General features: G+C 48.7%; 3 protein-coding genes and 1 long non-coding RNA gene across 7 annotated transcripts; 1 reads left to right on the forward strand and 3 right to left on the reverse strand.

Moving 5' to 3' along the window:
- Nucleotides 1-9: 9 nt before the first annotated feature.
- Nucleotides 10-2,303, reverse strand: rnf224 (ring finger protein 224). The gene is made up of 3 exons (XM_086186747.1): nt 1,589-2,303; nt 1,004-1,246; nt 10-312 (listed from the first exon to the last, which is right to left on the reverse strand). Exons 2-3 carry the CDS (start codon nt 1,238-1,240, stop codon nt 10-12), a joined length of 540 nt encoding a protein of 179 aa, XP_086042873.1. The 5' UTR covers nt 1,241-1,246; nt 1,589-2,303.
- Nucleotides 2,304-4,578: 2,275 nt separating this feature from the next.
- LOC147243502 (uncharacterized) lies at nt 4,579-8,066 on the reverse strand. The gene is made up of 3 exons (XR_015110321.1): nt 7,815-8,066; nt 7,672-7,732; nt 4,579-4,623 (listed from the first exon to the last, which is right to left on the reverse strand). It is a non-coding gene; the product is annotated as an uncharacterized LOC147243502 (long non-coding RNA).
- A 2,300-nt stretch (nt 8,067-10,366) lies between these two features.
- Nucleotides 10,367-13,354, forward strand: LOC147243503 (uncharacterized). The gene is made up of 5 exons (XM_086186955.1): nt 10,367-10,645; nt 11,171-11,293; nt 11,654-11,763; nt 11,903-12,184; nt 12,399-13,354. The coding sequence occupies exons 1-5, from the start codon at nt 10,438-10,440 to the stop codon at nt 13,308-13,310; spliced, it is 1,635 nt and encodes a 544-aa protein (XP_086043081.1). The 5' UTR covers nt 10,367-10,437; the 3' UTR covers nt 13,311-13,354.
- Nucleotides 13,355-14,724: 1,370 nt separating this feature from the next.
- Nucleotides 14,725-20,403, reverse strand: LOC147243504 (deoxyribonuclease-2-beta-like). Of its 4 annotated transcripts, XR_015110349.1 has the most exons (8): nt 20,256-20,403; nt 19,876-19,984; nt 18,584-18,800; nt 18,279-18,357; nt 17,336-17,500; nt 17,079-17,264; nt 15,732-16,090; nt 15,349-15,614 (listed from the first exon to the last, which is right to left on the reverse strand). XR_015110349.1 is itself a non-coding variant. In XM_086186957.1 (7 exons), exons 2-7 carry the CDS (start codon nt 19,965-19,967, stop codon nt 14,787-14,789), a joined length of 1,239 nt encoding a protein of 412 aa, XP_086043083.1. In that variant the 5' UTR covers nt 19,968-19,984; nt 20,256-20,403; the 3' UTR covers nt 14,725-14,786. The 4 variants fall into 4 exon arrangements, 3 of the variants coding, with proteins under 3 accessions (XP_086043083.1, XP_086043082.1, XP_086043084.1); XM_086186957.1 differs by lacking the exons at nt 15,349-15,614; nt 15,732-16,090 and adding an exon at nt 14,725-15,322 and having other exon boundaries at nt 17,372-17,500; XM_086186956.1 differs by lacking the exons at nt 15,349-15,614; nt 15,732-16,090 and adding an exon at nt 14,725-15,322.
- Between the last annotated feature and the right edge of the window lie 471 nt (nt 20,404-20,874).

The following is a 20,874-nucleotide window of genomic DNA, read 5'->3' on the forward strand; positions in this document are numbered from 1 at the left end:
GTTTGTTCCTCAGCCCCACCCCTGGCAACACAACCAGCAGCACAGCCAATAGGATGCTGGTGGACAGCAGTTGCCATAGCGGTGGAAGCGTGGCTCTGCCAGACCTCCATGTGACCAGCTGTCATCTGTGACCTCCTTCCCCACCCACAGCTTCCCATCCTGGACCGCATCCCCAGCTGTCGCCCCCTCCCTGCAGCTGGAGCTCTGCTGGGCCTTCACTCCGAGGAAGGAGGCCAAGTCCAGGTCGAGACCTGCTGCACCGCCTCGGGGACGTGGAGTGTTCTGCCTGCACTGTGGACATGGGATCCACACCTGCAGAGACGTCATGTGACCCAAGTGAACTTAGTGGCAACATTTACATTTCAACAACGAAAATTAACATACAGGTGTGAAAATGGTGTGAGACAGGTGTGGGATGGGTGTCTTGACAGGTTTAATGCAGGTATGAGACATCCATGACACTGGTATGGGATGGGTGTGAGGCAGGTGTGGTACCGAAGTTAGACAGGTACGACAGGTATGGGATGATTACGATGCAGTTCAGGGACAGGTGTGATGAAGGTGTTGGACAGGTATGAAACAGGTGTGAGCCAGACGAGGTATGTTTGGGATAGGTGTGAGACAGGTTGAATGCAGGTGTGAGACTGGTGATGCTGGAATGGGATGGATGTGATGCAGGTGTAGGATAGGGGAGACAGAGGTGTGGCAGAGGTGTAAGACAGGTATGATGCAGGTGTGGAACGTGTGAGTAGGTCTGACCCAGATGTGAGGCAGGTGTAATACAGGGGTGAGACAGGAGGAGCAAGTGTGGGACAGGTTCGAGACAAGACAGGTGTGATGCAGGTGAGACAAGTGTGGGACAAGTGCGACAGATCAGTGATGTGATGTTATTGTCACGATGACATCATCCTACATGATGTTTGGTCAGCATTACAGATAAGAACATGAAAAGGTAATGGAGGCAGGCGAGTGACGGAAAGGTGATGATGATGTCATCAGTCACCTGCTCGTTGATGACTGTATCCAGTCGCTTTAGACATGCCTGGCAAAAGGTGTGCCCACAGTGTAGTCGCCGTGGCAACCGTGTTGCCAGGTCATAGCTGCTGAAACACACAATGCACACCAGATCCTGCCTCTTAAGTGACATCATCATCTCCATGGCACCAGAGGACAGGGGAGGGGCAGATAGGGGCTGTTGAGACACATCCTCTTTTTCTTCTTTGTTTCTGTTGTCTGACATTTTGCTCTAAACACAGAGAGGGGGTTCTGTTGTTAGCATGTCCAGTTAATGGGATAAAGATGGTGATGTCAAGTCATCGTTCTTTCCCAGGTCAACCGTTAGCATGCGGGACACTGTCAGGGCTAAGAATTGACTTTGGGACATCTAGAAGCTGACAGGCGCTTAAACCATTTTTCTGGATGGTCTGTTTTGTAGCAGTTTATTAGCTTTAGACTCAGTCTGTTAGCTTTAGCATCCGTCCATTTTTGGGCTTTAATTTTAATTGAATGTTGGAAAGAAAAAGTGTTATATTGGCAACAGAAACTAAGGAGGTGGAGCTTAGCAATGTGTAAATATAGAGAAACGTACCTGATATGATGTCACATTTTCTCCTCTGCTTTACCTCATTTGTTCCCACGTCACTCCTCCTTTCCTCCTGGTGTTTCTTTAGTCCTCTTTTTATTTATTCTTTTTAAAAATTTTCTTCTGGTCCTCTTTTTCGCTCTCCTCCTGCTGGTCTTTTACTCCTTCTGTTTTGGCCTCGTCCTGTCTTTCGTGTCTGTCTGTCCTTGTTTGTCTTTCTCTTTGTCCACTCTGGATTTTAATCTCTAATGTTTGTCGCTTCTTGAAGTGCTTCTCTCCTCATCGATCCTCTTCTTTTCTTTTTCCGTTGTCAAGCTTCATCAATAATTCATCGTCATGTGTTGACACTCGATGTCTTTTCAGGTATGTTTATAAAACTTGTCATCATGTTCACATGGATCAGCCAGAATGTGAAAAATATAAAATCCTATGAAGACGTAACTATGATTTACAATCTCAAGCATCCACAAATAAACAGAAACAAGATGAGAAACAACAAACAGCAGCAGCAGTACATCAACTGTGTTTAGCTCATGACTGCATTTAAATTAAGTTGCATGAAAACAAACTGAATGAAATCATCAATTGTAACTTGATCGGCCATGAGAAAGAGGAGCTGCTCTCTGATAGGCTGCTGGTGTCGGCCTGTTGGGTTACCCTGATGTTGCTAAGCAACAGAGACACAGAAGACAAGGAGAGGAGTATTCGAATGATGGAATGAAATTTGTATTCAAAGGTTTTATTGTGAAAAATGGCCAAAAGAATGTGATGACATTATCGGAGAGGTCACATGACAACTCTTACACTGGCAAATCAAAATTTATGTCAGCAATATGTTGAATGATCTCTGAAAAATATCTGCTGTGTTCCTGGTCGGTGAACACGTCACCCTGGTCCTGGTCGGTGAACACGTCACCCTGGTCCGTGAACACGTCACTCTGGTCCTGGTCGATGAACACGTCACCCTGGTCCTGGTCGATGAACACGTCACCCTGGTCCTGGTCGGTGAACACGTCACCCTGGTCCTGGTCGGTGAACACGTCACCCTGGTCCTGGTCGATGAACACGTCACCCTGGTCCTGGTCGGTGAACACGTCACCCTGGTCCTGGTCGGTGAACACGTCACCCTGGTCCTGGTCGATGAACACGTCACCCTGGTCCTGGTCGGTGAACACGTCACCCTGGTCCGTGAACACGTCACTCTGGTCCTGGTCGGTGAACATGTCTCCCTGGTCCTGGTCGGTGAACACGTCACCCTGGTCCTGGTCGATGAACACGTCACCCTGGTTCGTGAACACGTCTCCGTGGTCCTGGTCCGTGAACACATCACCCTAGTCGGTGAACACATCCCCCTGGTCCTGGTCGGTGAACACGTCACCCTGGTCCGTGAACACGTCACCCTGGTCCTGGTTGGTGAACACGTCACCCTGGTCCTGGTCTGGGAACACGTCACCCTGGTCCGTGAACACGTCACCCTGGTCCTGGTCCGCGAACACGTCACCCTGGTCCGTGAACACGTCACCCTGGTCCTGGTCGGTGAACACGTCACCCTGGTCCGTGAACACGTCACCCTGGTCCTGGTCGGTGAACACGCCACCCTGGTCCGTGAACACGTCACCCTGGTCCTGGTCGGTGAACACGCCACCCTGGTCCGTGAACACGTCACCCTGGTCCTGGTCCGGGAACACGTCACCCTGGTCGGTGAACACGTCACCCTGGTCCATGAACACGTCACCCTGGTCCTGGTCCGTGAACACGCCACCCTGGTCCATGAACACGTCACCCTGGTCGGTGAACACGTCACCCTGGTCCTGGTCCGTGAACACGTCACCCTGGTCGGTGAACACGTCACCCTGGTCGGTGAACACGTCACCCTGGTCCTGGTCGGTGAACACGTCACCCTGGTCCTGGTCCGTGAACACGTCACCCTGGTCCGTGAACACGTCACCCTGGTCCTGGTCCGTGAACACGTCACCCTGGTCCGTGAACACGTCACCCTGGTCCTGGTGGGTGATATCAAGGATCTTTGTTTTTTTCATCGGGTTCATATTAGAAACACAAGTTGTGCTTATCCTTCAACAACATGATTATCAATGTGACCGTTATAAAATAAAAGCGATGGCAGAGAAACATCCTGGTGATCTTTAGTTCCTCAACAAGACAAATATGATGATTCTGTAAAGTACAAGTCATTTTGTAATTAATCAGCACATGAAAGAACAATCAATTGTAATCAAGAATAATTTATAATTTTCAAAAGAATTTCTTTTATCCCTGAATGCCCCATAAATAAGATATACAATCACATAATTGGTTTCAACTATAAACATTATTTTACGACTTTAACATCATTTTCTTTGCATGATTCCACATGTATTTTAACGATCTCTGTTGATCATTTTGTGAGCTGCGTTCACTGGTTGGATTTGTTTGTAATATTTCTGTTTTTAAACATTGCCTATCTCAACAGGAAGCTCTTCCATCATTATCTTTAAAAAAAAATGGAATCCTTTACAAAGATGGACAGGAAGTCTCTGGATGTGTCTGTAGTTTTTTGAGTGTGAGGTGGTAACTGAAACAAAATGGCTGCCATGGTAGGCGTTTCCTTCCCCCGTTCCTCTTCCTTGTCATACTTCTCTCTTCCTTACTTGCTTCCTAGTTCCCTTTCCTTTGTCCTTCACCTGATGTTCCTCAGCAAAAGAAAATAAAAGCCAATCGCATCACTTCCTCCTGTGACATCACTTGCTCCTCCTGCAGTGATAGCAGCACACACAGCGCCTCCCCACTTCTTCCTCCCCCCCTGTGTCTTCTTTCACCACATATGGCGGCGGGGGGGCGGAGCTTGAAACAGCATATGGGTTTCCATCGTTGCTGCTCAAAGCTACAGGATTAGCTATCACAACACCGACATCATCAGATGGCCGCAGTTTTGCTCGTGGGATGGTCACCTGACCATAGGGGTTGTCCAAAGAAACCTTGATCGTAGATGACATGATGGTGTGTCACAGGGCGCGGGGCCAAAGATGATTTATTAGTCAAGTCTGCAGACAAATGACAAACACTGTGATTGGTCACTGAACGTGTGGTTAATTAAGTTTTACAACCACAATGATGATGTCAGAGCAGGTGGAGGAACAGCAGATTTTAGAGGTTTCCAGGTGCAGGGGCTGGCCCGAGTCGGAGGTTCCTCCTCATGCTGTGATGTCATCACTGTGTGATTGGAACATTAAATGTCTCAAAAGTATTGTCTGTGGGACATGCACAGTCACATGAGGGAACCAACCCTAGACTTGAGTCGCCTCCACTGCTATCATGGAGGAAGCCGACCATGACCAGCTGACACATTGTTCACCTTAACAAGCATGAATGGATGGATTCAGCAGGAAAAGCAAGGGAAAATGTCTGAGCATCTCTGCTGCCTTCTCATGAGTCCAAAATGCCAAAGAAGAACAAGTATTCACCAATCAAAGCTTCTTACGGTGTAGAAAGGTTCTTACAAAAAGAACATTGAGGTATTGATGAAGATGTGATGTCATGTGACTTAGAATGAGAGCCACCCTGTCAGATGCCGTTGACACGTCTGATTCAAGGGATAAATAAAGAGGCAGGCGCTGCTTTGGCCTCCTCTGGATCCACCCTGGAAGTTGTGCTCTACCATCTTTGATGGCCATGTCCGTTAACACATTAGCTGCTAGTTGACACAACATTCGGAACACAACTAGCATCAGCGAAGGCTAACAGGACCGATCACAGTATTGCAGTCTGCTAATTGTGCTAGCCATTAGCATTTGCCACCTGTGCTATAAATTAGCAAGAAACATCACTTTGTTCATGTGTAAGTAGGTCTGTGCTAGCAAGTAGCAATGACAGCTCTTGATAATAATTATCATTAGCCACTAATACAGATAGTTTGCAGAACAATTTGATTGTGTAAGCTGATGAGTTTTAGCAGTTAGCGCTGGAAGCAAAGTCACTGCAGTAAAAGCCCTGACATGTTTGTACTATTACATTTAACCAGTTGATGATCTGACACAGCAACCTATGAGACTCTTAAACGAGATCCCACCAACACCTTCAAAACCACGGTGGTCAACTGCCTACAGAAGCTGGATAGGAACAAGCTATCGACTGAACTCTCTACTACAAACTCTATCCTGGCGATGCTGTTCCATGCATCTACGGCTGCCGAAAATCCATAAAGATGGCGCCCCACTCAGACCCATTGTGAGTAGCATCAACTCCGTAACCTACAATGTTGCCAAGTTTCTTGCCTCCATCCTTTCTCCTCTGGTTGGTAACACCCCCCACTACCTAAAAAAAATTCCATGGATTTTGCAGACAAAATCAGACACATCAGTCTCGACCAGGGGTGTCCGAACTGGTCCAGTCAGGGCCGGTGTGGCTGCAGGTTTTCATTCCAACCCAGCAAAAGCAACACCTGATCCAACAAATGAGCTGTGAGGACGCAGCTTAGTTGATTTAAGTAGAATCAGGTGTTGCTTTTGCTCGGGTGGAATGAAAACCTGCAGCCACACCGGCCCTTACTGGACCAGTTTGGACACCCCTGGTCTAGACCCTGAAGAAACCATGGTTTCATAGGATGTGACATCTCTGTTCACATGCATCCCCACGGGAGAGGCTGTACAGACGGTCAAGAGAAAACTCCAGAGAGAGAAAACTCTAGCGAAAAGGACCAACCTCTCACCTGAACAGGTGTGTGACCTTCTTGACCTTTGCCTCAGCACCACCTACTTCCAATACAATGGTTTCTACAGGCAAAAACACGGCTGTGCCATGGGATCTCCAGTGTCCCTCATTGTAGCAAACCTGTACATGGAAGAGATGGAGAGTGTAGCCCTGAGACATTCAGAGGCCACCCGCCGAGACATTGGTTCAGATACGCAGACGACACCTGGGTCACCATCAGGAGGGTGAAGTTGGGCCTCTCACTGAACACCTGAACTCGGTGGACAAGAACATCACATTCACGAGGGAGGATGTCAAAGACAACTGTCTGGCTTTTCCAGACTGTGCAGTGCACATTGAAATCAATGGGGAACTTCACATTGGGGTCTACAGGAAACCCACCCACACGGATCAGTCTCTCCTGTTTGACTCACACCACCCACTCCAGCTCAAACTCGGGGTGATCTGAACTCTCAAACACAGAGCACAAAATATCCCTTCTAGAACAGTAGGGAAGAGAAGGGAACACAACCACATCCACTCAGATCTACAACCTTGTGGCTTTCATTAAAACTGCCAAGAAGCCCAGGGAGGAGAAGAAAGATGAAGCCCAGAGGAGCGTTGTCATCCCATACGTGGCAGAGGTCTCAGAGAAACTCAGAAGGATCTTTATCCCACATCAGATCCCCCTGCACTGAGGCCCAGCAACACCCTGAGGCAAAAACTTGTCCATCCTAAAGACAAGGTTCCAAGGCACAAACGGAGTCATGTTGTTTCTGGAGTCCAGTGTAACGAGGAGCGCTCTGACCTGTACAGGCGAGACAAAACAACCGCTGAACAAACGCATGGCGCCACACAGGAGGGCCACAGCCACAGGCCAGGACTCAGCAGTCCACCTCCACCTCAAGGAGAAGGGGCACTGCTTTGAAGACCACAAGGTGCGCGTTCTAGCCAGGGAGGACAGAAGAGGGGTGAAAGAAGCCATTCATGTCAAACTAGAACGTCCATCTTTGAACAGAGGAGGGGCCTCAGACACCACCTATCACCCTCCTACAATGCCGTCCTTACATCCTCCCCAGGAGGTACAGCCAGCTTTCACACCTTCACTCAGGTGACCTGAAAGACCCTCCTAAGAGGGCTGGGAGGGTAACGACCAAAAACTGAGGCCAACGATTCACATGACCACCTGATGAGCCTCTTGTTCTGGCCTGACCACTTGTTTTTTTCTTTGCCACCACCCCTTTGGGGGGTTCTATACCTGACACCTCCCACCAGAATTTTAGAACTGAAGAAGCTTCTTGGATGAGAGACGAAACGTCTTCACCTACAAGAGGTTGAGTCCAGTTGCCTTCACTGATCATTTTTTGAGGGTTACGATGACCTGGATAACTGAGAATACTCACAAATACAGTTGATGATTTGTCCTGTTGATGTCTCTGTATGTTGCTTTCCAAGATGGTGGACCTGAAACGAAGCCATAATGGTTCAGGAAATTCAATGGCTTGAATATTAGGCTCAGAGATTCAAGATGATTGGCCACACCCACCAATCACAGCCCCAAAGCCAAGAATCGTGTCAGTCTGACAATGACCAGTGGCGGCTGACTCAGTCTGGTTGGTCAAGAGTGTAAATTCATGATTTCTGTCAATGATGTCCGCTGTCAATGAAGCTTCATGTCTCCTTGATTCAATTAAACCACTTCAAGATTCGATGACTCTTTACTCGTAAGTCCTGTTTAAATGTCGACATGTCCGAGTGTCAGGTGACTTGTGAGACATCAGTTCAGAGACCTGTGGACATGTTGTCCGTAGAGAGAGAAGAAGAAATCAGACTGAGGTAACTCACCTGAGTGTTGCTGCTTTCCACCGTCACACCGACTGAAACTCTGAAGAATCTCCCTCTCTCTCCTCCTCACTCGACCACCCAAACCAGTCTGACTAGCTGCCGCTCCCTTACCCCCCCCCCCCACACACACACACATTGTGTGTGGAGCTCCACCCCCTACTGTTTATTTACTTTGAATATGTCATCAGAGTACATATACAGTATTTCTTGTTTACTATGTTTCTGCAGCAGCTGACTGCCTGAACTTGTGCTCGTGTACTTGTGGTATTTTTGTGTATATTTGAACTTGTCAGTGTGAGTTACTGTAGGTTTCACTGGAAATAGTCTTCTCACCCTGATGACATCACCAACACTGGTGGTACACAAGCTACATACACAGGTCACTGAATGGATTCATGTTGTGTGGCTCTGTTGATTAGGTTTTCATTGATCTGTTATCAGGAGGATGATCAGTCGCTGTTGGCGCCATCATGGACTGGAGTTAACAGTTTCATTAGTCAGATGTTTCCATGAGATTGTTGTTACTTTTGTCTGCTGATGGCTGATACATCAACTTTATTAAACATGAAAAAACATAGTCATTGTCGTCACTGATCAATAATAACATCACTTTTTCATGAGTAGTAAAATATCTTTTATCATTTAGTGTTGCAGGGGTTTGAGGGTCAAAGGTCACATGGGGTCTCAGACATTCATCATCATTGTTACAGTTGAACAATGAATCATAAGCTGCAGCTGTCAAATAGTTGGAAGGTGCATTTAAAGCAGCAGTGTTGAACGGCAGCAGACCTGAAGTCACCGAGGCAGTTAAGCAACTCCGTGGTGGCAGAGCTCTGGGGGTGGATGAGATCCTCCCTGGGTATCTCAAGGCTCTGGATGTTGTGGGGCTGTCCTTGTTGACACGTCTCTGCAACATTGCGTGGACATCGGGGGCGGTGCCTTTGGAGTGGCAGACCGGGGTGGTGGTCCCCATCTTTAACAAAGGGGACCAGAGGGTGTGTTCCAACTATCGGGGGATCACACTCCTCAGCCTCCCTGGAAAGGTCTACGCCAGAGGACTGGAGAGGAGGGTCAGGGCAATAGTCGAACCTCAGATCCAGGAGGAGCAGTGTGGTTTTCGTCCTGGTCGTGGAACCGTGGATCAGCTCTTCACCCTCGCTAGGGTGCTGGAGGGGGCATGGGAGCGGAGGAGTGAGAGTCTGTAAGTCAGACTTGTTCCAGGTGAGGGTTGGACTCCCCCAAGGCTGCCCTTTGTCAGCGGTTCTGTTCATTACTTTTATGGACAGAATTTCTAGGTGCAGCTGGGTGGTGGAGGGGGTCAAGTTTGGTGGTGGGAGGATGTCGTCTCTGCATTTTGTGGATGACGTGGTCCTCTTAGCTCCATCAGGCCACGACACCCCCCCCCCCCCCCCCCCTTGCTGGGACAGTTCACAGCCAAATGTGAAGCGGCTGGGATGAGAATCAGCACCTCCAAGTCTGAGGCCCTGGTCCTCAGCTGGGAAAGGGTGGCCTGCCCACTCCCGGTCGGGGGGGAGGCCCTACCTCAGGTGGAGGAGTTTAAGTATCTTGGGGTCTTGTTCACGAGTGAGGGTAGGATGGAGCGAAAGGGTGAGAAGCTCAGTCACTGAGGAGGGACTCAGAGTAGAGCTGCTGCTCCTCCATGTAGAGGAGTCAGTGGAGGTGGTTCAGGCATCTGGAGAGGACGCCTCCCTCAGGAGGTGTTCCAGGCATGTCTGACCTTGGGGCAGACCCAGGACACACTGGTGGGATTCTATCTCTTGGCTGGCTTGGGAATGCCTTGGGATTCCCCTGGAATAACCAACAGATTAATGATAATTAACAATAATGATGCAACACCGGTCAAAATAAGAATAATATTTAGATCTTTTTTCCAAAGCCACATCATCTTTACTGTCTATGTTTCCATGACAACATCATCAATCCTATCTTTGATGGTCACTAGAAATTTGCTGAATTTTCCTTTTTCAGCTTTGCCACAAGGGGGCCGTATGGGGAGGATTGTGATTTTGGGCTTTATAAAGAAAGTTTGATTTCCTGGCTGTTGGTTACCGCAGTGATATCATGAATTACTTTAACCCTTCAGTACTGAACTAACCATCCATACTACGTCACTCTTGACTGCGTCATCTTGACCAAATCACCTCACCTAAGGAGCCGCAGCCAATCATCAGTTTCCGGTTTCAATTATCCAATCAGCAGCAGCCTCCCGTTGGCTCTTAAGTGGCAGGTGCAACGGCGCTTCCCCAGCTTCCATCCGCTCTTCAGTCGCTTCCGGCGGACAGTCAACCGGACCAGACCGGAACATGTCGGCGGCTCCCGGACGGACCATGATGGCTTGGGTTTGGGTCGGTCTGGTGGCCCTAGCCCGGCTCAACAAGGCAGAGGACAAGTACCGGGGTCAAGATGAGGGTCTGGTCGGCCGGGGGGCGTTGCCCTCGGCCTCCGTTCCGCCGGCGGAGACCCAGAACGGCGGAGGATTCTTTCCGATGCCCGTGTGGAAATTCCTGGAAGGTTAGCTCCCAACAAAGCACGTCACTCTAACATAACTCAGGTTTAAGCATGCTGTCTTGGAGAGAATCTCCTCAACTATTTTCCTTTTTAAATATTTGGCATTTGGTCAGAATGGAACATGTGCTGTACTTGGAGTAAAACATTTATCTAAAAACTTTATTTAAATGTTTTACTGTAGTGCTTCTCATGACCCAGGATCATTTTTTGATTGGCAAACATGTCACTAACCATATGGTGGTTTGGATGATGAATGCGAAGCTGCCTTCACATCAGAGGTCACATGTCTCCTGCGGGTGTTGCCACACATTCCTCTGTCAGATGTTTTCCATAACGGTTTACTTGGGGTTAGAACACACCGCCATCTTTCCATCGTATCGCTATCTGACCACTGGCAAGTCCCATAACTCTGAGCCGACTGCCAGTAGGTTTGTCTGCAGTTTTCACCTCCTAGTTTGGCTGTTGTCCTGTGACGTGGACCCTGAGTGACCTTGTACATGTCTTTAGGTACCTTATTGTTTGCTTCAGTTTCAGGACACCAGGGCAACGGTGAAGAGGCGGAGGATTTCGGCCGGCCACAGTATCGCTGCAGTGCCACAGCGCTTTCTGTACGCTTCTCACTCGTTCGGCATTCGGCCTTGCGCCTACAAGGTGAGTTAACTCACTTGACCATCAGAATCACTGCCTGGGTTTGACCCGATGCCCTTCTCACTTCCTGTCATGTTCCTTAAATCCCAAGTATGGCCAGAGGCTTTCAAAATGCCATCTTAAACAACTCCTGTTTTGTAAGCCTAGCATGTGCCTGGTGCCACAATCCAAGGTGTTCTGGAAGTATTCAGTGACGTAAATATTGATGCTGCTTATCACTCGGGAGTCACAAGATATTGAAGTTTTGACTGTGCACCATCATGGCTTGAGGTGCTGAACTGCCTCTGAGGTCAGGTGGTGTCACAACGCCCCTTGCTGGGATGCAGAAACTTGTCACCTGCGTGACCTCAGTGTTATCTACAGATGGGCGGAGGCTGTTGTCACTGCCAGATGACTGTGAGGGTTCTGTCAGGACTCTTGGACCCTGGCTGCTGCTGAGAATTCCCTACACGAGCTGCCACATGGAAATCTGGGTAAACGTATTCTGCCGACAATGAATCATCCCTCAAGATGTAGACATGCTCAAGTCTGTGGATTTGATGTCGGCTACTGTTACTTTGGTGACGGTGGAGACTGAACATGTTTGTCATAACTGGATTATTGTCTCTGCAGACTTCAGACAGAACACAGATCCACCGGTTGAGGCTGCATTACTTTGACCACCTGCTGCAGGCCAACTCGACTGTGGTGGCCTCCTGTGAGAATTCTGCCACAGTGCTGCAGCCAGCACTACCTCTGGTGATGTGTGGAACAACAGGCATCACTGTGAAACTGCCTCTTGGGGCAAAACTGGCACGGGTGAAAGCACTGGGTCACAGTCGTGAACCTGGCGCAGCGCTCACTACAACCAGGCCCAATGCAGAGTCTATCCAGATCCTGATGCCAACAACCAAGGTAAGGTCTGTAGACATGGCTCTGGGATGGTTTGGGTTGAAAGCTGATGGCTGAGTGTTTGCAGGATTCCACCATTGAAATCATCTATTTTGATTCTGCTGGGGAGGCATCCACCACCCTGGCAGCATGTCTCAGCATGCGAAAACCAAGTCAACAGGATCGCCACCCAAGAGCTCTGGACCAATCTAAACTGTGGGCACTGTGGGACTTCCAGGATCTTCCTTTTGAAGAGTATAGTCCAGAGACCATGAAGAAGGCGGTGACGACTGAGGCTCCCTATGACGACGGTTCAAGAGGGACGACCACCGAGGCGACGACTGAGGCTCCCTGTGACGACGATGACGACGGTTCAAGAGGGACGACCACCGAGGCGACGACTGAGGCTCCCTGTGACGACGGTTCAAGAGGGACGACCACCGAGGCGACGACTGAGGCTCCCTGTGACGACGGTTCAAGAGGGACGACCACCGAGGCGACAACTGAGGCTCCCTGTGACGACGACGGTTCAAGAGGGATGACCACCGAGGCGACGACTGAGGCTCCCTGTGACGACGACGGTTCAAGAGGGACGACTATGTCTCAAGTGACATTTGCTAACTCTGAAATCTTTGAGTTGTGGGGATTTGACAAAATTCCAGATGGGCTATATACTGGTGAAAACATGAACCCTGTTACAACTACAAGTGTCCCAACGTCCATCAGCCCCACCACGACCAGCACAGTGGCGGCGACCACGACGACCAGCACAGTGGCGGCGACCACGACGACCAGCACAGTGGCGGCGACCACGACGACCAGCACAGTGGCGGCGACCACGACCAGCGCGGCGTCCCCCACGACCAGCACAGTGGCGGCGACCACGACCAGCGCGGCGTCCCCCACGACCAGCACAGTGGCGGCGACCACGACCAGCGCGGCGTCCCCCACGACCAGCGCGGCGGCGGCGACCATGACCAGCACAGTGGCGGCGACCACGACCAGCGCGGCGTCCCCCACGACCAGCACAGTGGCGGCGACCACGACCAGCGCGGCGTCCCCCACGACCAGCACAGTGGCGGCGACCACGACCAGCGCGGCGTCCCCCACGACCAGCACAGTGGCGGCGACCACGACCAGCACCCCCTAGAAAGCACCCTGTTTTGGGAATAAAGCTAAATGTAGCTAGCTGATGTGTTGCATTTTTAAGAGGTTTTGATCAAAAACTTTTCACTTCAAAGTGAGAAGCAGGGCCGTGATCAGAAAAATGACAAGATGGGACGCAGAGGGATTCTTGCATGTGGTGTAAAAAACTTCCCATCAGCTTGCCTGAAGCAGCTGCTCAGGGCTGCTATGGTCACTGATGGTCCAGCATCCAAACCAAGACATGGAGCCTGAAACCCTTCCAATCAAGATGGTAGAACAACTAAATTCACTTCACGATGTGAAACGTTCAAAGTTCCTTGAACCTGTCAACTAGTCTCACTGGTGAACTGACCCACTTACTATACAGTGCTTTTCCACCGTAGGCAGGACTCACAGCTTAAGCATGTCATCTCAGTTGCACACGGGTGGCGTCTGCTTAAATCTCCACATGGGGGGGGGGGGCAGCATGATGTGTACATGAGCAGCTAAATTAGATGTTTCAGTGGGAGGATCTCCAGACCTCCACTTCAGGAAACCTCATCTCAGGTCTCAATCATTACCAGCTTGCCTGCAGTCTTTGGTATACCTGCATAATCTGACCTGTCCTCACCACCAACATCAAGGCCCGTAGACACTGGATATTTTCTTTAACTAGTTAAATAAGATTAAAGTGAGACCACCATGAACTGTTCCTGTTTCAACTGAGATTTCATTTTAAACTGCTCCCACCTGCAGGACTGCACTGGAAGAGCATTGAGTGAATCCCTGCTGCCAAGTGGGCTGAGGCAGGGAGTCAAGTGTGATGGTTATGCAAAGGTGTATACGACACAATACTTTGCTACTCCTTATTTCCTGGCTGATTGTATCAAACAAACTGGGTGAGGTATCAAACTGATAATCAGAGCACCTGCAGTGATTCATCATGACTTCATCCTCAATGCCCATTTGCTTCCTTTAATATGCCCCTTCCACATTTGCCATTTGGACTTTGTTCTGCCAGGCCAATTGCAGCTACAAATGAAAAACAGGGAAGGTGGACCTATACTATAATGGCTGACACCCACAACGTAATGTAAATACAACCAAACCCATTATAATCTGAAGCCTGAGACATACACACCCCTGTGATGTGGAAGAACTTGGTACAGGCCAATCAGCCACTTGCCAGTCCTGCAGGCTGCTAAGTTGCACATTAGATTTCATTATTCATGAAGCTGTCAAAGAAAAGTTATTGCTCAGCCAATGAAAAAACATTCAATCAAGCAAACAAGTAAATGCTTATACAATTAGAAAGACCCTTCTCTGGCCAGGCCATTCCTTGTTCGTGTCGGAGAGACTTGAAGAAGTCAGTGTCCCTCCTGAGGTGACCCACAGAAACACCCTCAGCTCTGCTGCCTAAAAGACATCAAACATTTGGATGGTCTCACAAACAAGGTGTTTATTCATCAGTCACTGAAAGTAAAAATGCCTCCAGGCCTCTTCAGCCCATCTTGGGCGTGGGATTGTGTTGGACTGGGACTGGGTCAGACACACGGCCACAATTTAGGAAGCTCTCCAAGTCAAACTGGTCGAAGATGTACTCCATGAGGTTTCTTTTAAGACAGAGCTCCTCTCCTTTCGCGAAGCTGAAAAAAATCTTTCTGATCTCCTCATGGTTGATGCACAGAGCACCGCCACGCCTCTCGTACTGGGACTTGGCTCTGTTGACATCGCCGATGCAGGTCCAATGTTTATTCTGGTCTTCAGCCACACACCACTTGGAGTGATCAGACATAGAAGACCAGTCTCCCAGGTCTGTGTGGATGGATTTGATATTGATCACCTTATATTCATCATCATCATCATCCTCCTTTTGCTGAGGATGATGATGATGATGATGATGATGATGATGACGAGGACGAGGACGAGGACGAGGACAATAAGAACGTGCTCGTTTTTGCTGGTTGCCCCATGTCTGGACATGCACGTTACTTCTGACTTCCCTTTGTTTGGAAATGGTAACGTAAAGATCTCCGTCTGTGACAAGAAGAACAACAGTCATACAATAACGATCAAGCCAAGATGTGGAACATCCATTCATCCATCCCTCCATCCATTCATCCATCCCTCATCCATCCATCCCTGGACTGTGGGAGGAAGCTGGAGTACCAGAGAGAACCCAGCAGGAGCAGGGAGAACATGGAGACTCACACAGAAAGACCCCATGCTTCAGCCGGGGCTCCACCCACAACCTTCTTGGTGGGGGGCCACAGTGAGGACCACTGCTCCACCGGGCCGCCCACATGTGGAACAGAAACTCAATGTTTCTCTACAACAGAGAAACACAAAACCAAACAAATTGCTGCTAAAAAATCTGATCCACAATTGTTAGAATGGTTAAATGGGGCCCATGGGCCTGAACGGTACCATATTCTGCTTGACCCACCTTTCACAAATGTGGTGTCACTCGTCAGACTTTGACAAATCAAACTAATCCATAGAAATGCTTTCTTGTCTTTTTGTAGGTGATGTTTGGCCACCTTCCACTTGTGGATCAAGTTACATTCTTTTGAGTACAACAGGACGTGGTCATGTCAGGGACGAGGTGTGTTTGTTGTCCAACAGGAAGTGGTCATCTCCTGGTTCCTCCACCAACAAGGAGAGGTCATCTCCTGGTTCCTCCACCAACAAGGAGAGGTCATCTCCTGGTTCCTCCACCAACAGGAAGTGGTCATCTCCTGGTTCCTCCCAGCAGCCAATAGGATCGCTCCATGTGATTGTGGTGATTGAACCAGTAAATCAGCTCTGGTGAACAAAAGTTGATGATCTTCCAGGTTCAGTTCATCAAGATCATCTTCACTAATGAACCCTCTGATGATGCTGGATGCTATGGTATCAGTGCTAAGCTAACGGTAGCCTGGGGAGGAGCTACACCAGGGTCACATGACTTCAAGAGGGTGAGGGGATGGTGTTCCAGTCTCGAGGTATTTGTTAGGGTCTTCGCCTGAAGCACCTTCAGGCGAAGACCCTATTATGTTTGCTCGGTAGAGAAACACAGAAGGAGCACTAAAAACACACACTTAGGAGTATTGGAGCCCTATTGGGCTGAAATGAGTTTCCTCCTCAGGGAGGCTGGGCTCTCCCTTAGAGACAGGGTGAGAAGCTCAGTCCTTCAGGAGGGACTCAGAGTAGAGCTGCTGCTCCTCCAGGTAGAGGAGTCAGTGGAGGTGGTTCAGGCATCTGGAGAGGACGCCTCCCTCAGGAGGTGTTCCAGGCATGTCTGACCAGGAGGAGGCCTCAGGGCCGGCCCAGGACACACTGGAAAAGCTCAACTCCACCAACCTCCATGATAGCGCAGCCTAACTCTACTTTTCCTGGTGATTTAATTCTTCTTTATTGGGTTCTGTATTTCGCCGTTATGATGGGCTGCTTTTAGGTCTTTATTAAGAGGCTTAACCCACTCAGCTTCATTGAGCCAAACCTTTTTTGCCAATACATCATCAGTGTAAGAATATTTTTGGTACAGAAGTCTCTCATTTTCAGTTTAGTCTGGGTTTTGATGGAACGTCTCCTGGTCACATCAGTACCATGGTTGTTCAGTGAGAGTGTAGCTGGATTCTCAGCACTGTTGCCATCTTCTCCTGTCCAACTTTCACTTGACCCTATGACCTTATGACCTTTTCCATTGGGGTCAAGGACGAGTGGACAGGAGAAGGAGAGAGGAGGGATGTTTACAACATACCCTGTGATTTATAAAAGGAAACTGTTTGTAGGTGAGCGTACATCATCTCACCTTTGGTAGATTGGGATTGACCTTTAGAAAGGCTGCTAAAGGCTTGATGGCCTTTGGACTCCAGATGCTGGAAACTCTGCTGTGGCTGAAGCGAGATCCATTTCACAGCATTCTTCAGCTCTTGATGGAAGTTGTCAGGAATGTCATGATCAAATGGGAATGCTCCAATATACTGCAGATGTTTCCCTGAACACAACATGACACATTTACAGTTAAGTTCAAGAAGAAACATTGTAAATATAAAGACTGTACATTACCAATGGCTTTGAACTGAGCATAGCGAAAGGTCACACATAGAAACATCTGAGCGTTAGCGTTTCCGCTGGTGGGCCAGAAGTGGTTCTGATCTCGTCTGAAGGGGAACTGTGGTGTGCTGTGCAGCAGCCAGACTCCAGTGCTGGTCATGTCCACAAGTAGGACACCTGTGGGACAGACAAAAATTTCACAAGTTATAACTAGGAGGTCAAATCCAGCATCAGACAAACCTCCTGATGCAGATCTGTTACTCTATCAGGATGTCATGTGACGCAGACTTGATACCCCAAACCCAAAAAACTCCATCACAGGGTTCGACATCAAGACTTGTCTTTTCACTTGAAAATACTGTTGGTTTGGTTTGGAGGTTTTCAGTTGCATCAGTGTTCACGTTGTGTCTGTGACATCTCCAGGGTCCAGTTGGCGTGCAGGTCCTGTGTGACCCTGGTGAGCTCCTCCTCTTCCTACCTCTGACCACTGATGTTTACTTTCATTCTGACAACAAGAACAGGAGGCACTCCCCCGGCACCATGACTGACACTCTACTGGACTTCAGTGGCTCATTTACTGTGGTAAACCTGCGTAAACATTTCCCTCCATATATGGTCATGACAATGATATTGTCAAATCTATCTGGTGACCTTTGAACGTGGAAGACATTCAGTGACTCCCCCCACAATTCATGGCTATCCTAAATAAACTCGTGCAAGGAGGCCAGGGGGCTGAGGGTTGACCACACACACTCAACGCCAACTTTGAGATGATTCTCTAGCGACTGTCCATCTTCCTCAGAGCCAGACCAGATTCTCTAGAGAGCTGAGTCCCATGTGAGTTAGCTTAGCTTAATGAAAGGTAGTAGGTGGGAAGTGCTAGCAAGGCTTCATATTCCTAAACCAGGGAACATTTCACTTGTCACCAAACACGATGGTGTGCATCTCTGCTCACCTTTACTGTGGCCAAAGGTTTTCATGACGCTGCATCCTGGTGGTTGGTCACTGTAGCTGATGAAGCCAAAGTTCTGAGACTAGAAGGGGGAGTCAAGGCAGACGAGCCAGTAACACAGCTGGATTGTTTTATACATATAGAAATAGGCAGAAAGATAGATAGAGAGATGTAGATAGATAGAAGAGGTATAGATGATGTAAAGGTAGAGATAGAAATAGTGGTTCAGAAAGATGTTGAGACATAGAGGAATAGATATAAAGATAGAGATATAGAAATATGGATATTGAGGCACATGTGTTTATCACCATGGATCTAATTGGAGTAAAAAGCGGCCGCAGGGTGTTGGCCAAGATGCCATTGGGGTGGTTGATGTCTCTGTAAGGGGAGGGAGGGCGCGTGTTCACCCCAGGAGAATGTGAGGATGTTGTCATGGTGTTCTGCTGTCTCACACCATCTGAGTCGATGTAGAGATACTCCAGTCCTGTTAAACTGTCTTTTTTTGGTGCCTTGTACAAGATGAACCTATCGAGGACACAAGTGCACTTACAGATCAATAAGACATTGACAGCCCCTAGTGGTGCATCCCAGAGCTGAAGCCAGAACACCTGTAACCCATGGCCTCTCAGTGGGAGTTGGAGACCCCAAGTGGTCCTTGAAGGTCACTCGTAGCTTTTGATACCATTGACCACCATATTCTTCTACAGAGACTGGAACCTGTCACTGGTATTAAAGGAACCACACTAAACTGGTTCAGGTCATATTTACTAGGTCATCTCAGGTGGTACTAGTTAATGATGGTTCCTCTGAGACCACTCCAGTCAGTTCTGGTGTTCCACAAGGCTCTGTGCTTGGCCCAGTCCTCTTCACCCTGTACCTGCTTCCTCTAGGTCACATGATCAGGAAACACTCCATTAATGTTCACTGCTGTGCAGACGACACTCAGCTGAACTCATCAATGATCCACATGGAACAAACCAGCTGACTGAACTGGAGGCCTGTCTGAAGGACAGGAAACATGGAGGACCATCATTTCCTTTATTAAACTCTGATAAACTGAAGTTCTTGTGCTGGGCCCAAACACCTGAGGACCACCTGATCTGATGAGACAGGTACCCTGGATGGCACCACCCTGGCCCCCAGCACCACCGTAGGAACCTAGCAGTTCTCTTTGACCAGGACCCTTTAACTCCCACATCTGTCTTCTTTCTGTCTCCCTCCTGTCTTTGTCTCTGTTCCTGTCATCTGTCTCTCTCTCTCTCCTTCTAGCAGGTAAAAGCAGACGTCCGTCCCCATTGAACAGATCAGGCCAGTAAACTCTGGAAGTTGACTTATCACTTCATGTAAATGTTTGAAAAGCCTCTAAACACTAATGCGCTAGAAACAAATATCAAAAAATATATTTGTATGCTGTAAGAAAAAAACAAATGTTTGATATCAAAGACCTTAATTTCCTGGACAGATCAATCGCCACATCAGTCTCTCAGTGATGAATAGAGGGGGAGGAACCGCCAGGGTATGTCGTCAAGGCAGCATTGTTCTGGGATGCATTTGAGGTCGCCATGGGAAATAGGAGCATGAAGAACAAAACACTTCTCACCAGTCCACCTCTCTATCATCCTCGTCCCTGCAGGTCACATCAGCCTCAGAGCTGCAGGACAGCAGGGCAGTGGCCAGAACCAGCCGCCACATGACAACCTGGAACACAGCTGTAGACACATTTGTTTCAATCAGGTTTCGTTCTGTAATCCTTATTTGGCGCAACAACTTAAACTATTAACTAGTTCAGATCTTCTGTAGATATGATGGCGCTGTGGTCACGGCGTACTGATGATCTGATGGCATGAAAACGAGTCCATATTTAGAGGTGTTTGCGCTACTTCAGGATTTCTGTGTCTGCCTGGACAGAACCAGTTCTGGATCCAATCACGTCTCAAACGCTCCAGTCTTCAACGACCCTGCAGAGATATGAAATCCTACCTGAGACTTTCACTTAGTTGTCAACGTTCCTCAGTTCTCCAACTGTGTGACTCTTTCTCAGGACTCTTTGTCTCTCTTTGTACCTCCACCTCTCCTCTAACCCACTAATCAGGAGCCACCAGGCAGCCCAAGATCAGAGTCCGTTTAAAGCAGGAGAGTCACCATGAGTCTGACCTTTGAGCCAAACCAAGCAAACAAACTGTGCAGTCAGAGCAAACTGACCTCCTGGTGCATGCTGGGTAGCATCATGTGAAGCATCCCAGGGGAACAGATATCATCACTGCTCAAAAAGCTTCCTGTTGGAAAGGACCCTGCAGAATGTGACACCTCTGAGTCACACCTTCATCATGGTCTGGTCACCTGCTGGTTCCTGAAGGCTCCAAAAGACAAATGGGAGGTGGAGCCTCCAGTTATCAGGCTCCTCCCCTGTGGAAACTCAGCAGCAACATGGCTGTCCATCAGTGTCAGATTTGTGCCCCATGAACACGTTTGTGACCGTGATGAAGATGTGACTCAGAGGTGTCACATTCTGCAGGGCCCTTTCCAACAGGAAGCTTGTTGAGCAGTGATGTCATGTTCTTCAGCGGCATCTTATGTTTATGTTCCATTTCTCAGTGAA

The sequence above is a fragment of the Aulostomus chinensis genome, chromosome 19 (genome assembly GCF_037954235.1).
Source record: "Aulostomus chinensis isolate RoL2024-O1b breed Wild chromosome 19, RoL_Achi_v1.0, whole genome shotgun sequence".
Classification (NCBI taxonomy): domain Eukaryota; kingdom Metazoa; phylum Chordata; class Actinopteri; order Syngnathiformes; family Aulostomidae; genus Aulostomus; species Aulostomus chinensis.

Bases quoted from the DNA above. Each gene is read 5' to 3' on its own strand.
- rnf224 (XM_086186747.1), bottom strand. From the start codon at position 1,240: ATGTCAGACAACAGAAACAAAGAAGAAAAAGAGGATGTGTCTCAACAG. The intron at 313-1,003 runs GTGACTGATGAC...ACGTCTCTGCAG, and splicing joins ATACAGTCATCAACGAGCAG to GTGTGGATCCCATGTCCACA.
- LOC147243503 (XM_086186955.1), top strand. From the start codon at position 10,438: ATGTCGGCGGCTCCCGGACGGACCATGATGGCTTGGGTTTGGGTCGGT. The intron at 11,294-11,653 runs GTGAGTTAACTC...TGTTATCTACAG, and splicing joins TTCGGCCTTGCGCCTACAAG to ATGGGCGGAGGCTGTTGTCA. The intron at 12,185-12,398 runs GTAAGGTCTGTA...TGGGACTTCCAG, and splicing joins TCCTGATGCCAACAACCAAG to GATCTTCCTTTTGAAGAGTA.
- LOC147243504 (XM_086186956.1), bottom strand. From the start codon at position 19,967: ATGTGGCGGCTGGTTCTGGCCACTGCCCTGCTGTCCTGCAGCTCTGAG. The intron at 18,358-18,583 runs GTGATAAACACA...TCCCCCTTCTAG, and splicing joins TTACTCCAATTAGATCCATG to TCTCAGAACTTTGGCTTCAT. The intron at 17,265-17,335 runs GTAATGTACAGT...TGTTGTGTTCAG, and splicing joins TGCTCAGTTCAAAGCCATTG to GGAAACATCTGCAGTATATT.